The sequence below is a fragment of the Rhinolophus hipposideros genome (genome assembly GCF_964194185.1).
Source record: "Rhinolophus hipposideros genome assembly, chromosome: 17".
Classification (NCBI taxonomy): domain Eukaryota; kingdom Metazoa; phylum Chordata; class Mammalia; order Chiroptera; family Rhinolophidae; genus Rhinolophus; species Rhinolophus hipposideros.
In genome coordinates, this window is record NC_138063.1 from 22,328,098 (window position 1) to 22,343,489 (window position 15,392).

General features: G+C 39.6%; 1 protein-coding gene across 6 annotated transcripts in view; it reads right to left on the reverse strand.

Moving 5' to 3' along the window:
* Window positions 1-457: 457 nt before the first annotated feature.
* ARK2N (arkadia (RNF111) N-terminal like PKA signaling regulator 2N) overlaps window positions 458-15,392 on the reverse strand; it is a 66,131-nt gene continuing 51,196 nt past the window's right edge. For 4 of the 6 annotated variants that reach the window (XM_081078273.1, XM_081078269.1, XM_081078272.1 and 1 more), the window contains 2 exons: window positions 12,105-12,231; window positions 458-4,448 (listed from right to left, as the gene is read on the reverse strand). In XM_081078273.1, coding sequence (XP_080934399.1) covers window positions 4,259-4,448; window positions 12,105-12,231 — 317 coding nt within the window. In that variant the 3' untranslated portion in view covers window positions 458-4,258. Of the gene's footprint in view, window positions 4,449-9,250; window positions 9,312-12,104; window positions 12,232-15,392 lie in introns of all 6 variants that reach the window. The other 2 variants (XM_081078271.1, XM_081078270.1) reach the window with 1 other exon arrangement.

The window sequence follows — 15,392 nt, forward strand, 5'->3', positions numbered from 1 at the left end:
GAAACTGGAACCAAATGAGGGGAAAGTTATTCAGGCTATTTTTGAAACACGTGCTTCAGTGTTCAACCACATGCAAAATGTGTGCAGTCCCTTCATCTTACCTGCTGCACTGACCTCTGGGAAGTAACTGTCAGCTGAGTTTTGTTCCCAGGAACAAAGGTACCTAAGCACTAGGGAGACGTCAGCCCTCTTTGAAATCTCTGGTCCTAGCCGGAAAGGGGGTGGGGCTACAGGAAAGCTATCGCAAAGCTATTTTTACCTAGATCTAATACACCAAAGGCCACTTGCAAAGCATTTTGGGAGTAGGACACAGCTATTGCTTGAGAAAAATCAGGCATCTTATAACAATAAGCTCTGTAAGCAAAATATAATCAATCCACATCCAAAAGCTAACTGGGGAGCTGCTCCAGGCACCTCTAATTAACTGATGCACATAGAAAAAAAATCCTCAGAAATTATCATTGTTTAAATACACTCTATTTTATTTTTATCTTAAAATAGTTTAACCTTTATGCTACAGACTTATTTCAAAAAACAGAAAATCTTATCTTGCACCAAAAAATATATATATAACACTCTGTTTTATTATTTTTTTTCTCCAAAGACCATTAAATACTAAATGGAAACAAAAACTAAATAATGAATGTAAAGAACCAAATTTTGTTTTAAAAACTAGAGTTGCACATTTTAAAACATTAACTCTAAGCAATGATTTGTCGTCACTGCATCAAGTTCACGCTCACACTCCAGCAACAGCAGATCTGTTAACCACCAAGTGCATTGGTTCCTAGCCATACAATGGCTAACAATTCATTTTCACGGTAAGAGGAGCAAAAGGCTCAATGACCTTTGTACTCTTAAAAAAAAAACAAACACACACAAAAAAAACAAAAAAAATATATTTCCTAGTTATCCAGTGATTTTTTTAAAAGATCACTACCCTTTAAAATTTGTTAAAAGAATAAGTACGTAGTGTTTTAAATAAAATGAAAAAAATACAACAGCATTGAACTAAAATACGTGATTATTTTAAACAAACAGTGCACAATCTGAGGAAGTTTGGTTAGGGCGCAATCATTTTTATATATACATGGAAGTCACATCATACACATACTGGAAAACAGGGATTAGGGGCTCTTTGCCTTTAAAACAAAAAAAACGTTTAAACTGAAAGACAAAACGGTGTCCCCAGCTTTTTCAAACAACCTTGTGACACAGTACAAAAAACAGGCAACATTCATTTTTAAGTTACCTATGGTGCTCATCTGCTAAAAGTAACAATGAACAAGTGACTAAATTAGCAAATCAGACAGTTCATATTCACAATTGATACTCATAAAAACAAGAGTTTATGGGATGCTCAATTGTAAAGAATAATGGAGTTCATTCAGTCTGGCCCCTTCCATCAACATGAAGACAACTACTGGTGAGCAGCAATTACATGTTATAGGGCAGTTGTGATGCTACAATAGCTAGGTTCCTGCTCTGTGGTTTCAAACTGGGGGGAGGAGTGCCATAAACCAATGTGTGACCCAAGGGTCCCATTTAGCAGAGATATTATTACTCTGAATAAATGAGGTCCTGTGAAGCATAAGTATTTACGCTACCAAATGCAAAACTTTGGTTTAAAAAGATCCACTTAAAAGAAATTTCCAATATCACAGGAGTTGCTTACCACAGAGAATTTTCTCGTTAATACCTTGCCAAACGCCACATCACTGCTCTACTGGATCCGGCAATGAAAAGAGTTGGAACATCCGTCTCTCTACTCTTAGTAGGTGGACAAGTTCCAACCTAGTAGGGGAAAAGCTGAGTGTCTCTTCCATCCCTTCCCCTCCGCTTTTTGCATCTTAATGTCTAAATCTCTGTTCTGATGGGTTAAGTCGGGTAGTTGGGGTGCTGGAACAGGGAGAGAGGAGGGCAAAGTGCAACCAGATAAAAAAGCAAAAGCCAGAGAGGAGCTTGGTTACAACTTCGTTCTGCTTCCAATCCACAGTGCACACCGTACACCAGAAGAATTCTCTTTAAAGGATGACTATTAGGGGCTAAAGAAAACACAACATGGGAAATCACCAGCCACATGGAACTGGACAAACAATACTGTTAACATAAGAGTGGGTAACACAAAAACGTTCTCTAAAATGGGGCTCTGCCCTGATACTGGGGACAAAATAAGCTGCAAAAACTTCAAGTCACATAATCTATTCTTTTCCCAATGATTTTCCTGGAAAACACAGATCAGAAATTGTACATTTCTGCTTTGTCTGGAATTTTAATTCAAGTCAAAAACAACATGTAACAGTAAAATTCAATACATTAATCTTAAAGTGAAACGCGAAGGTCCATGAACACACCAGTAGTGAATGTGCAGAAGCTCCTATTTTGCTCTGGCCTCTGGGTCTTTGGTTTTTGTTTAAACTGTGGCCATGTGAAAGATCTGAGATATGAGGTGCTACAACTGGAGGTTCATGGTCTTTTAAAAGCCTGATCTATTCCAAGTAGCTTGACGGAAAATGAAAAGTTGGTGAACAGAGGCCAGATCAAATGAGATGCTATCAGAGAAGATCCCAGAACGCATGCTGGAATCCATTCCCATGGAAGAGGTGTACGGAAGAACTAAAGCAGCAGGAAGAACGGTAAAGGGATACACGAGTCTTTCCACAACAGAAGAAAAGGCCAGGCAGGTGGAGCCAGGCAGTCACTGACGCATGCGCACGCAGGGGTGTCATTCGTTTCAGCGGCCCCACAGCCCCCACCCTGCACAGTGCCTGATGCAGAACAGGCACTTGGTGTATGTGTGTCCGCTGTGTGACAACTGAAAACGGTGGTTCTCATGCTCTTACGATAAGGAAGAGCCACCAAGGCGTTGGAGAGGGAGGCAAAGAGCTTTAGCAACACTGTATGATAAAAAGGGAAACAAGACACCCCTCCAGCCCCCCAAAAACAAACAAAAACTGTGGAAGAAACAAAAGGTGAGGTCTTCGAGGCCAGTATTACTTCACTCCTCCTTGTGCACAGTACATAGTGTTCTAACTCTAGGTATTGCTTGTAAAATAATTCACTAGTAACTACAACACATCATAGGAGAAAAGGTAGTAACTAATGCCACAAACTCCAACACTGGCATTTCCTGAATTCCCTGAAGCTCCTATTACCCTCTGCTATTCCTTTGAGATAGTAAAACCTTGTGCCATTAATGTGCTTTGCATCTGGTTTCTTATGGTATTATTTTGGTTTTTCCACTTTTAGAAGGTAGAGGAGGAAAATACCCAAATGGAGCAGCAGGTCAACTTCAGCTCAAGTGCTGAACAGCTGAACATCCTTCATGGAGACACCAGCTACGAAAGAAGGCACTTTCAGATTTTCAAGTGCCCATAGCCTTGGAAGCCATGCAACTGTTTATATTCTACCCAAGTAACAGCTTTCTATGTTCTGCCGTTATTTGAATTAACTAGGAAAAAAAGTTGAGGGACAGAGATTTTCCTAGCGATCTCTCAATACTCTCTTCCCACGCCCAGAAAACCTCATGGTGGGTATGTATCCAAAATGCCTCGGGCCCCAAAAGGAGACATTTCCCAGAAAGTTCTGAATTATTGCAACAAGGAGACCAGGTAAGTCACCTCAGCAGTATTTATAAACACAAAAGGGCACGTCAATTATCTGTGTTGTGGGAAGTCAGACAGGAGCAAAGTGAGGAAAGAAGGCAGAAGTCTTAAGCTGAAAGGAAAGTAAGACTTCCGTCTTCTATTTTTAAGAACAGGTCTCCAAATGTACATGCCTGCTAGGTGCCAATAAAGACCTGACTGGTATGTGTGCAAATGCCCTAAGGTGGGAGTGCCAATGGTAGGCTGACAGTGGTCAAGTCTAGATATTAATTTTATTACACAGCAAAATAAATACAAGATTCAAAAACTGAAATTCATTTCACCTGGTAATTAAAATAGTATTCTAAAAGGCAGAGTTTCCTAAGATTAAAGGTCACCAAGTAAAATGAATTTGTCTAATTCAATTCATCATTTTCATATTCCTACTGAGGGAAAAAAGAAATTCTTTTCTCTGTGATAAGTTATTTTCCTAAGTGACCTCTTTTAATTTAAAAAAAAAAAAGAAGAGGGGGGGCAATTTTCCATGAGTTTTGATTATACAAATGCCACAAACAGCTTCTGAGGCTGAAGCTATGACAATGAACTTCCATGTCACAAAAAGGGGGAGGAAGAAGTGGAAGGGAGCAGTGCAGAGGAAACACAGTGACATTGCATTACAGTAGGTATTTACGTCTGCTGTCCTCATCCAAGGTGAGGTCAACAACTTCGGCAGGGGAAGCCCACGTCTGCTGGGGAGTCACAGCTGTCCATGACTGTGTTTGCCGGCTGCTAACATACTGCGTGCCTGCGCCATGCTTCCACGAAGAAACGCTCTGAATCACACCTCCTCGAGGATGGACACACCTGCAAGTGAGATGAAGAGAAAAACATTGCTGATCGTACCATAGGCAAGATAGAAGGCAATACAGCTTCACTAGTACTGATCAATACTTTTACTAAGTTGAACCTATTATGCAAGTTCATGAAACCCACAACCAATATCTTTCTTCCTTCTTCCCTCTGTGTCTGTCTGTCTGTCTGTCTGTCTTCTCTCAGTTTAGCCTAAGAAAGATCGAGAGTCTTGTCTCAGAAACCGAGTTATGTCGAGGTCTGTTACCGACAATGGATAAGATGACGTTTCTCTGAACTCATTCAAACCTCTGAATCTTCAGGAAAGGGCACCATATAAAAACCCAGAGCAAAATTAAGATGGCCCATCTTAGTCTGAACAAATGAAACAAAAGTAAGAAATATAGGTGAAACTTGTTCTTAAAATGAGCTCTGTGCCGTATTTGGTAATAATACCTTCAAAGACAGTAATAGTAACACCCCTTTATAGATTAAATTTCTAAAATCCGTAAGGATCAATTCCCCTCATCCTGAAGGTTACAACAGAAACCTTTGGCTGGTTCATCAGAAGCACTCCTGCTTTTAGCTCAGTGAAAGTAACAAAGCTCAGCTGAGGAGATTCTCTAAAAGAAACGACTACTCAGTTTAGAGTCCCTAAAAGTACTCCAGCAGAGGGACAGAGCTGCCTTGCTGACAATCTCACCAAGAGTTCGCTGGAAGAGAATTGTTTCAGAAACGCTGACATACTGAATTTCACATTCCAGTCAAACGACAGGGCTGTGGGCCTCCAGTCTGAACCACTAAGTTTTGATTCAAACAAGCGGCAGGCAGGCAGCTCACGCCATCACTGCTACTTATGTCCTCACATCGAAAATGCTGACCAGTCCCTAGGCAGCATGTGTGAGAAGTGACAAGCGGCATGGTTCTAGTCACACAAACTAGCATAGTGGATCTTGAGCAGCTGTTTTGACAACTGTATAGAACGAGTGACGCTGGGTCACTTGAAAATTCCAGCCTTGATTCCAGGCAAGCTGCACCACCAAGTTGACAAGATCATTAGAATACAAAGGGTAAGGTTCAGTTGAAGAACTGTTCCAAGGACCTTAAGCTCCTGGAAAGAGGCCCTGTTCCTACAAAAGCTAAAAGGACTCCCGTACCACGAAAGGTGCTGGGAAACAGATCCCACAGGGCCAGAGCAGGGGCAGAATGCAGACTTGTTACAGTACCAAGGCCAATCACCCGTTCAGACATGGGTCAACAGCTACTAACCCAGGGGCTAGCACATGTTCAAAGATTAGCTAGTGAAAAGCATGAAATCAAGGGACATTAACTCTACAACCGAATCCAAATCTGTCCAACCCATTAAGTACACTCAGATTAAGTAATCCTGCAGTCACAGAAGACTGCCAGCCAAGGAGTCCATTCAACATTTATAGAAATGGTTTTGATGATGGATGGCAGTAGAATACTAAGCTTACTAAGCAGTTTTGCCTCCTTTGACACTCCCAACAGACCTATGAGGTAGATGTGGAAGTTATTAGCTATTCTACAGACAGCGAACCTGAGGATTCAAAGAGGTTACATGATTTGCCTAGGGTCGCATTGCTTGAAAATGGCAGGCCAAGGAACTCCAGCTTCCGGTCCAACGCGCTCCACGTCATGTTGTCTGTCACTTTACAAATTTGTATATTAAATTAGGTCAGGTACACACAGCGAGAATCAGCAGAGCACAAAGACAGGTCCAGACTAACAATTTAAAAATATATAAAGTTCCTCAACAGTTCAAAGGCTTATCTGTACAGTACTACTGGAAGTAAAGCTGGCTACAAAATTTAGGAGGAATTCAGGGAACGAATGGCTACAGAGTCACTGTAATCTTTGGCAGAATTCCTAGAAACAGCTCTGAAGTAATAGGTATTTAGTCCCAATTATTACCCTGTACTGCTTCCTAAGTAATCATACAATACAAGGTAAATCTTCAGGTAGTTGCTTTAAGAGGGATCTGAGCCAACCTACTCAAATAAAATGAGAAAACCAAGGCCAAAAGACAACTGGCCAGGGTCCTAAGCAAGTTAAGCACAGAATCAGGACGAAATCTGGTCTCCGCTGGGGAGTTCATTTTCCACTACATACCTACGCCGTCCTCAGACTACACCTGAAGATTACACTGTGTTTGACTGTAAAGAGCACTGCCTCTCCCCCGAGGGGCACTGAAACAAATCAGCAAAGCAGATTCTAGAAAATGTCCAGAATGAGAGTGAGATGTTCAGAGGCAGTGGTGACTACAGAGGAATGGTTGAAGAGAGAGAAGAAGAAGGAAGTGAGGCACTTCTTCAACTATCTGAATTGGATCACTTCTGTAGTTACGTTACAAATGGTTCTAGTTACCAGAAGCCAACTTGGGCTACTTCAAGCACAAGGGGAATTTATTAGAAAGACACTGGAGCACCTCAAAGAACATAAGGCTGATGGAACAACTCAACCTCATTCATTTGACTCAAGCCCCAACCCTCTCCGTCTGTTTTGCCTAGTTCAAATTGTTAAGATTCTCTGGAAAATGTGATGGTTCCATCTTTGGTCAAAAAGTTTCCAGGCCCCTATTAACTGCACTGGAAAGGCAGTTCCCAAAGAAGGGAGAATCACCATGGGAGGGCTACTCCACCTTGCACAGTGCTCTCGAGAGCATAATACGAACCATTTATCAGTTTCCAAAAGGCAAGTTTTGGATGATGCTTACTACATAGCTACAGCCATTACAAAATGGAGGGAACTACCTTCTAAACGTTCAAGCAATTGCTGGGCCATCTGTCAGGACTGTCAAGGGAGATTCTAAGGTGACTTCTAAGGTCATCAGTGATTTTAAGATTTTGAACAGGACAGGCAAAACTTCCCTGTTAGAAGTCAGAATAGTAAGTTACAGGGGGTATGGTGGGGGAAGGATGTGACCAGAAGGCAGTTCACGGGGGACTTTTGTTGTATTTTTTGATCTGAGTGGTTACTTGACTATGAACAGTTTGCAAAAATCAAAATGTACATTTATGACATTTCTGTGTATATTATAAGCCAAGAAAACATTCACAATTTTTTTTATGACTCAATGATGTGAACCATCTTGAATGATGGCTAGGAGATGGATGAGAACAGAAAGAGGCTTTTAACATATTTTTTTTTGTTTTTCAAGTACAAGGGAAAAAAGGTCAGGCTGGTAAACAAAAAGGTGCTAGAGAAACGTTTCAGTTATTTTATAAGATGGTGTACATTACAGAATAACTTATGCCAGAGAAGAAAGAAATGCAGGAGGAAATGGAACCACAACAGTTATAACCCTTATGGAGATGCCTTATAAAGAAAAATGTGAGAGGCTCAAAATTTTGTAAGGCAACTAACATAATGCACAGATTTTCACATATTGTTTTTCTGCATTATGAAAAATATGGGATGGGAGCATATGCAACTACTTTTCAATTGGTCCAATCCAATTCTAGAAGATACAGGCTTTGTTCTCACATTTGCCTATGAATGAGAACGATAGGTATGAAACACAACCTAGAGTCATATTTTGAGTCTTACAACCAAAAAAATGCTTACGCCTTACTTTCCTCAAACAAACAAACAAAACCACAACACTTCAAAAATAATAATTTTTGATATAATAATTTTCTGCTCTCCATACACTGAAACCAATAAAGGTGAGACTTCACAGTGGAAAACAAGAAGGAAAAAAAACAGAGCAGAAAGAGGGCAGGCTCTGCTGGTCAGCTTTTGATACAGTTAACTTACTAGTCTAAGAAAACAACATTAAAAATTAATAATTTTTGCTCTCATTTACAGAGCCTGAAGGTGACCTCTTAGATAACACTCCTACTTATTTTTCCTAACAGGATGAAATGAATCCTTGCGTCTTTAGGGAAATACACGTCTGCCTCCCTTGCTTTTTTAGGATTAGCGTTAGCAATTGGTTCTTGGAAGCAACAAGTCTTAAATGCAAAAGCCTTCCCGCATCAATTCTTTTCCTGAGGGATGAACCAACATTAACACCAGTGAGCACAGAACCGGAGTCCAGTGAAATGAAGGGTCTGGTTATCACAGAAGCTTCAGAGAATAGGTACGGAAGGAGCTGCTGTGACAGTTCCGTCACAGAAAGATCTGCACTACATGGATTTATCTTCCCAGGGCAATTACTAATGAGGCTGGTAGAAGAGAAGGAAAAACGACCAAAGACGAAGAAAAATATTGGCACGGAGGTCATAAATGAAAAATTCTGGCAAAATTAAGTGACATGGAAGAACTGGAGAAGTTAGAAAAGTCTCCATCTCACTGGCAAAGGACATCTTGTGAAACTGGACTGTCTAATAATTCATATCTAGAAATGACAATATTTAGGTCAAGAGTTCATCACGGCAATACAAAGCAGCCATTAAAGATGCAATCAACCATTAGTTCAGAAAGCATGCTTTCTAGTCCATGGCTACAAGAAACACATCAAAATCTAAAGTAAAAGAGCAGGGAAAGATATTAACATGCAAGAAAAATAAAACTTTTATCAAAAAAAAGGACACATCACAACTAGAATTATTGAGTGCAAAGGTCAACCAAAATGCTTCCAAATACAGAAAAACGGCACCCAACGCAAGTCAGAGCAACCACAATGCCAAAGAGAACTCAAGGACCACGTTTGAGTTTTTATAAACTCCCAGAAAGCCCACAACAAGGTAAATATTAAAAGAAAAAATAAGAACAGGAAAGCTAAATCCAAACAAAACATCTATGCATGCAAGTCAAATTAGAACAAAAAGATGTGGATCAAAACCTAAAACCTTTTTCCAAGCGATAACCCTGCCAGAAGCCCATCAATACTTCATAACTGCAACCCTAGACCTGTAAAAGAAATAAATTCCAGATGAGATACAGGTAGCCAAAGGGGCAATTCTGAAGCAACCATTAAGAAAACCTATCCCCCACCTGCTTCTCAGCATTTTCATCTCAATGTTTGAAAGATTATCAGGCTTCTAAAGAAACTATTGGAATTTTTTTCAGAAAGGCAGAGAATAGCCAGTGAGACTCTACTCAGTCCTAGACCCAAAAAGCAAAATAAAAAATCCCCTCAAACGGATACAAGAGTCAATTCAAAGTACTCCAACAGTATCTGTCAACTCTACATTTCATTGTATGGATAATATTAACCATTACTGAGATTTCAGAATGGATTTGTCACCTCCAAGACAGGATTTCCCCAGGATTCAAACCAAAGGATCAGAATAAAACACATCTTTATGTTTCAGAGCCTGTAAGAAAAAGTCCTTGAAAGTAATGTGACAGCATGTCATTTAAAATGTAGCCAAGTCACGTGACTTAGTGCAAGAGTGGAACATGTCTATAGAGTAAAACGACAATCTTGGTACGTTCAACCTAACAAGTTCAAAGAAGGGTGTACTGGGGACATAATTTGTGTGTGTGTGTGTGTTTGCGTTCGAGGTGAGGAGGGACTCAGAATTTAAAATTCCAAGTTTTAATAGAACTATAATGATAATTTTAACTCCAGATACCAATAATATTTGTACAAAAAGAAGCAAAAGATTTAATGATGGAAGAAAAGTTGAACAAAGAAGCTGAAAAGAAGGGTGGCTAACTATAACATTTCTAGGCATAAGGAAACAGTGAAGAACGAAGAACTGGCCCAAGTGACGTGGCTCAGCAGTCAGATTAGATAAACAACGCACGTTGTTACCTACTCTTGCCTACTCAAGTAGGAGCACATGAGAAACAGTGAATTAACATGTGACATGTAACTCAGGAGGAAGTCGGTGAATGGATAATCTGCTCCTGACACAACTGAAGATAATTCACCCACGTTAATCTGTCAATAGGCAGGGTGAGCTTTATAGTAGGGAGCCTAAAATAAAAAGTACTATTATATTCTAGAAAGATCCTGACATGGGGCTTAAAAGGATAATAATGTCTTCTGTATTATAAAGAACAACGGTGAAATAAACTAAGGGCAGGCATTTGCTGAAGTAAAGGAAGAAACAGGAGTTCTATCTTCCTCATCTAATAGGTAAGTCAGCTGGAAGGGAATAGATAGAAAAACGGAACAGAACTTAATAGGAAAAAGGTTTTGATTAAGGAAGAAAAAGGAATGAAATAAAGAAAAGATTAAAGAATGAAAATTCCTTCCCACAAGAACAGGGGAAATAACTATTAACAAAAGAAGAAAAGGAAGCAGTTATGCAGGCCTATTTATGGCATAAATAGAGAAGGAACTGCTAGGACAATTCTAGTTCTGACAGAGCACTGGCCCCTCTGAAGGCTAAACTATGATTTAACTCTACAGCCTTCAAGTCCCAACTGTTTAACTGATAAATGCTCTCCGCGTAATCAGTTTCCATTAGAAAAAGGCACCCTCAATTTAAGTGCATGTGTATTTTGCCCCTACTCTCCACTCCTAAAGTCTTACCTTTTATAGCAACAGAAGAAATGCTGGTGAAAGTTTTATTACCTTACTAATCAAAGAGTAAAATCAGATTTAAGAGCAAGGTAATATAGATACTGGGGAAATCAGGAAACCCCAACAAGGCTTGTGACACGGGAGAAAAGTTGCCTGCTATGTAGAATACGATTTTCCAAAGTCTAAATTTTTGTTTTCCATCTATATGTGAGTGTGTTAAATGTTCCTCAGGAATAGTTCTGAGAGGGCTGCATCCAATTCTTAGGAACGTATCTTAAAGCAAAAGTCAGTAAATTTTTTCTGCAAAGGACTAGACAGTACATATCTTGGGCTTTTGAGGACTAGAAGGTATCTGTTGAAACTTCTCAACTCTGCCACTGGAGTGCAAAAACAACCACAGACTATGTAAATGAACAAGCATGGCTCTGTTCCAATAAAACTTAAAGTTATGGGTGAATACATTTCATTTGAATTTCACATAATTTTCATATGTCATAAAACATCATTCTTCTTTTGATTTTCCCCTCAACCAATTAAAAATGTAAAAACCATTCTTAGCTCGAGGTCCATACAAAATCAGCAGCAAGCCAGATTTGACCAATGGGCTATAGTTTGCTGACCTCTACTTTAAAAATGCCAAACTTCATAAATTAATTTCATAATACTACAAACTAATTGGATGTCTTTTGGCTTTTTTTTTTAATCCGGAGAAACAAGAATCCCTGAGTCACATGAACATCACTAGAAATATACTTTGTTAGCAACAGACTATAGTAACTTACAAGTTTTAATGAAAGATAAGGAGAGATGGTCTAGGAAACAAGCAAAAGAGGTTAAGATGTCAAGTGCATATTTCCTAATTGTTTGCTCCCAATATATTTCACAATAAAGTGAAAGGCAAGAAAATATGAATAAAAGGGAAAACATATAATAATACTTATGCCCTAAGAGAAAAATCTATCAGGCAATCTAGACAAGAAAAACATCAGTTCTAGTTCACATACACATATAGTCGAAATGTTCTTTATATGAGACAATTTATGCAACACATCTTGTAGCTAATATCATGTTTAATCAAGTGTTTCTTAAGCCAAAGGAAGCTGAGAGACAGTTCCCGCCATTCATGCCAGCCATACCATGAGGCCTATCATTTTCTCCTCTTTTGTTTTCTGGTTAATATAAAATTCACAATTTAAAATATCAGAATATTCCAATTAATATCCTACCTTGCATGTTCCTGAACTCCCACAATCTCCACTTCACTATCTGAAGAGGCAATATTAATTTCTTCATTGAGTGGTGCATTGCCAGCAGATGTCTTATCACTTGCTAGGAATCCTGGATCCAAATGACCTGAGAGAGAAGGGGGAAAACAACACATTTTGTCTTACAAGCAGCAGAAACAACTCACTGACAGATCTCATCCAGGTTTAATCACAGAAACAGAATGGGCTTATGAGAGCCTGCCACAGTGAAAATGTTACCCACGGCAAATAAGCCAGGACAGTGCTCTATTAAAAAACAAAAAGTTAAAGAGAAAAAAGTAAACAGAATACATGCTCATGGCTAAAAGAATGTTCAAACAATGTGGAAGTCTCACTCTGTTCCTATCCCTTAGGAGAAAAAACCTGGAGTACTTTGGTAAGTATGTGCATCTAAATATAGGTATATAAAAACTGTGATAGTACTCTATATTTTATTCCATAATTCTTTTTGCATTCAATTAGTCTTTAAGTTACCCACATAACAGTTTTGTCACCACTGAGACAGCAATGGAGTTCTCTACTGCTTATCATTTAATAGAACAAAATTCCACCAAAAAAGCTCAAGGCATAAATGAAATAAATAGAAGTAGTCATTAATATCATATTTATACAGGGATGCGCTATGAAAGATTTAACAATTTTCTCTAAGTGAATTTAAATTTGATAAAATCTGACCCAAAATCACAAGTAAAAGAGAAGATCTCAATTTTTGCTCTGAGCAACTAAAACATAACCTGTATGTTGCTGACAGTTCTCATTAGACAGACACAAACCACATAACTCTGGAAAGTAAAACAGCTGTGGCACGGAGGGCTGTAAGGACTTTTTCACAATGGTCTTCACAAAGCGTCTATTACATGGTACAATAAAACACGTTCTTCAACATCACAGAAATCATGAGCTTCCACAGAATTCTCTCTCAGGAAAAGCTAATGACGGCATCAAAGTACACAACTCTATAAACAATTCGAACTGGAGACAAAAGTCAGCCTATGTACCCAGCTCTTGAATGCTCTGACTGAAAAGGATGAATTTTAGAATATCTAGGAGTTAACATGGTATAAACAGAGTTATAGCAGGTGCAAATTTTCATTTACTATGTAAAGAGTAGTTTTATTTAAATATAGTCTTCTGATACGAATTTTTTCATAGTAAAAAAAAAATCTTTTGTGACACCTCACATAAACTAAACCAACACCAATAAGATTTTACACATAGAACTCTCCCTTCCTTCACCTCACTCATTCCAATGCTTCAAGGTCATTGAGAAACCTTGCACTTTCATACTCCTGCCAACTTTTAGTGGAACCCTTCTGAAAGTTATAGGTAGTCCCAAAGCAAAAGCCTTACAACTTTTACACCCTCTGACCCTGTAATCCCACCCCTGACAATTCAGTCTAAGGAGAAAGAACTTTAAATAAGCAAAATGTTACGATGTCCACAGACAGTCACTACAGTGCTATGTAGAAAGTTGGGGAAATGTATGCACATACAAGTATTACACATAACACTATAAAAATACGTAGGTGCTAGGTAAAAGCTGTGAAAAGGAATCAAGTTTGAATACGTATGACTATGGACCTCTCTTACAATTCTTTGATATAATTTTCACTTCTTTTCTTTAATTGAAAATATGAGAAAACAGAAGACGAAAAAGCTTCAAATGGTTTCTAGGTACAACTGGTGATTCTTACAGTCTGCATGAGCTTGTTAACCTTCTGTATCAAAGAATAATCTAGATGGGGTTCTACGTGGCATTGGCAGTCATTGGTATTCATCTTTGAACCCTACAGGCACACAAGGTGGCATGCACCAGACAAAACCCAGTTTTGTTCAATCTGGGGCTGCTCTCATGGAGTTTAGTTAAGTCTAGATTTGGTAAACCTAGATTCTTGCTCTGACCCCAATACCTTGCTTGTGGCCAAGTCTTTTATCCAATTTCTACTTCGGTGTTGTAGTTATCACTGGTGTCATGCAGTGTTCGTGCTGCAACTCCAGGGAGGAATACAAATTGACAATCTCTCTTTTTTTCAAACGTGCACTTTGTCCCTATTCAGTATTTCGAGCAGCCTTGGTTTGCGTGGGTCCAACAGTTTACATCACCTATTTGTTCCTACAATAAACATTTGTTTATGATATGCACCGTGCTAAGTGCTAGGGATACTATGGGGAACAAGGCATAAAAGGATGAATTTCAGAATATCTAGGAGTTAAGATGCTATAAACAGTTTGCCCTCGACGAGCTTACAACATACTCAGGGAAGATAAAAAGCAGTCCATTGCAGCAGTCCATTGCACTTGAAAACTGCTCCGACGGGGCGGAAGCACATTGGAGCCCTTTTCCCAGACTTGAGGATAATCAAAGAAGCTGAGCTGTCAGAGAAGAGCAGGCACAAGTGAGGGAAAACAGCGTAAGGAGCACGGTGTTGCCCTCTAGGGTGTTCAAGTTCAGTGAGATTTGGAGTAATGGTAGTAAAGAGAAATGAGAAATGAGGCTTACAGCCAGCAGAGGTCAGATCATTGTAAGGAGTCCGGACTTGACCTCGAGAAGTCGAAAGCCACAGAAGGATTTAAGCAGAGAAGTGACATGATCTGGGTTTCCATTTTGTTCCTTTTGGATATGGAACTAAAAGGGGCAAGGAATACTACAGGCAAGGGAAACAGTTTGCTGTAGTTTCGTGGGTGAGAAATGATTATGGCTGAACTAGAGAAACCAAAATGGGGACTGCTCTGTGTGTGTGTAATGTACCGAGGGTTACTAACGTTGGAAATCAGACAAAGGAAAGAACACAAGTAGTAAACAGTGATGTCTAGGTTTCTGATTTAGGAAGCTGGGTAGTTACAGTGGCATTCAGTGTACCAATGAATGGCTGAGGGTGGTTGCTCAGACCATGACAACGGCATGCCTCTGAGATGTCCAACAGGCAGCTGGAGGTACTGTCCTAAATCTCAGGTCAGAGGTCCAGAGAGGAAAGAGAGATGCAGTAAGTCCTCAGCAATAGGTGGGAAGGTGCAGGTCACCCAGTGGAGTGAAGAGGGCCTAAAACAGGACTGTGACAAGTGCCAGTAATTAAGGGATGGACAGAGGAGGGGGTGCTCACCAAGGTAAGAGAGGTAGAAAGAAATCCCAAAGGTATGAAGCCAGGACAGCAGGGAAAGAGCATTTCTAGAAAGAAGTGCTTACCAATGCCCAACAGAGCAGGCTGATAAGGGGAGGGGCTAAGCAGAGCCCATCAGAATCAGTGACAA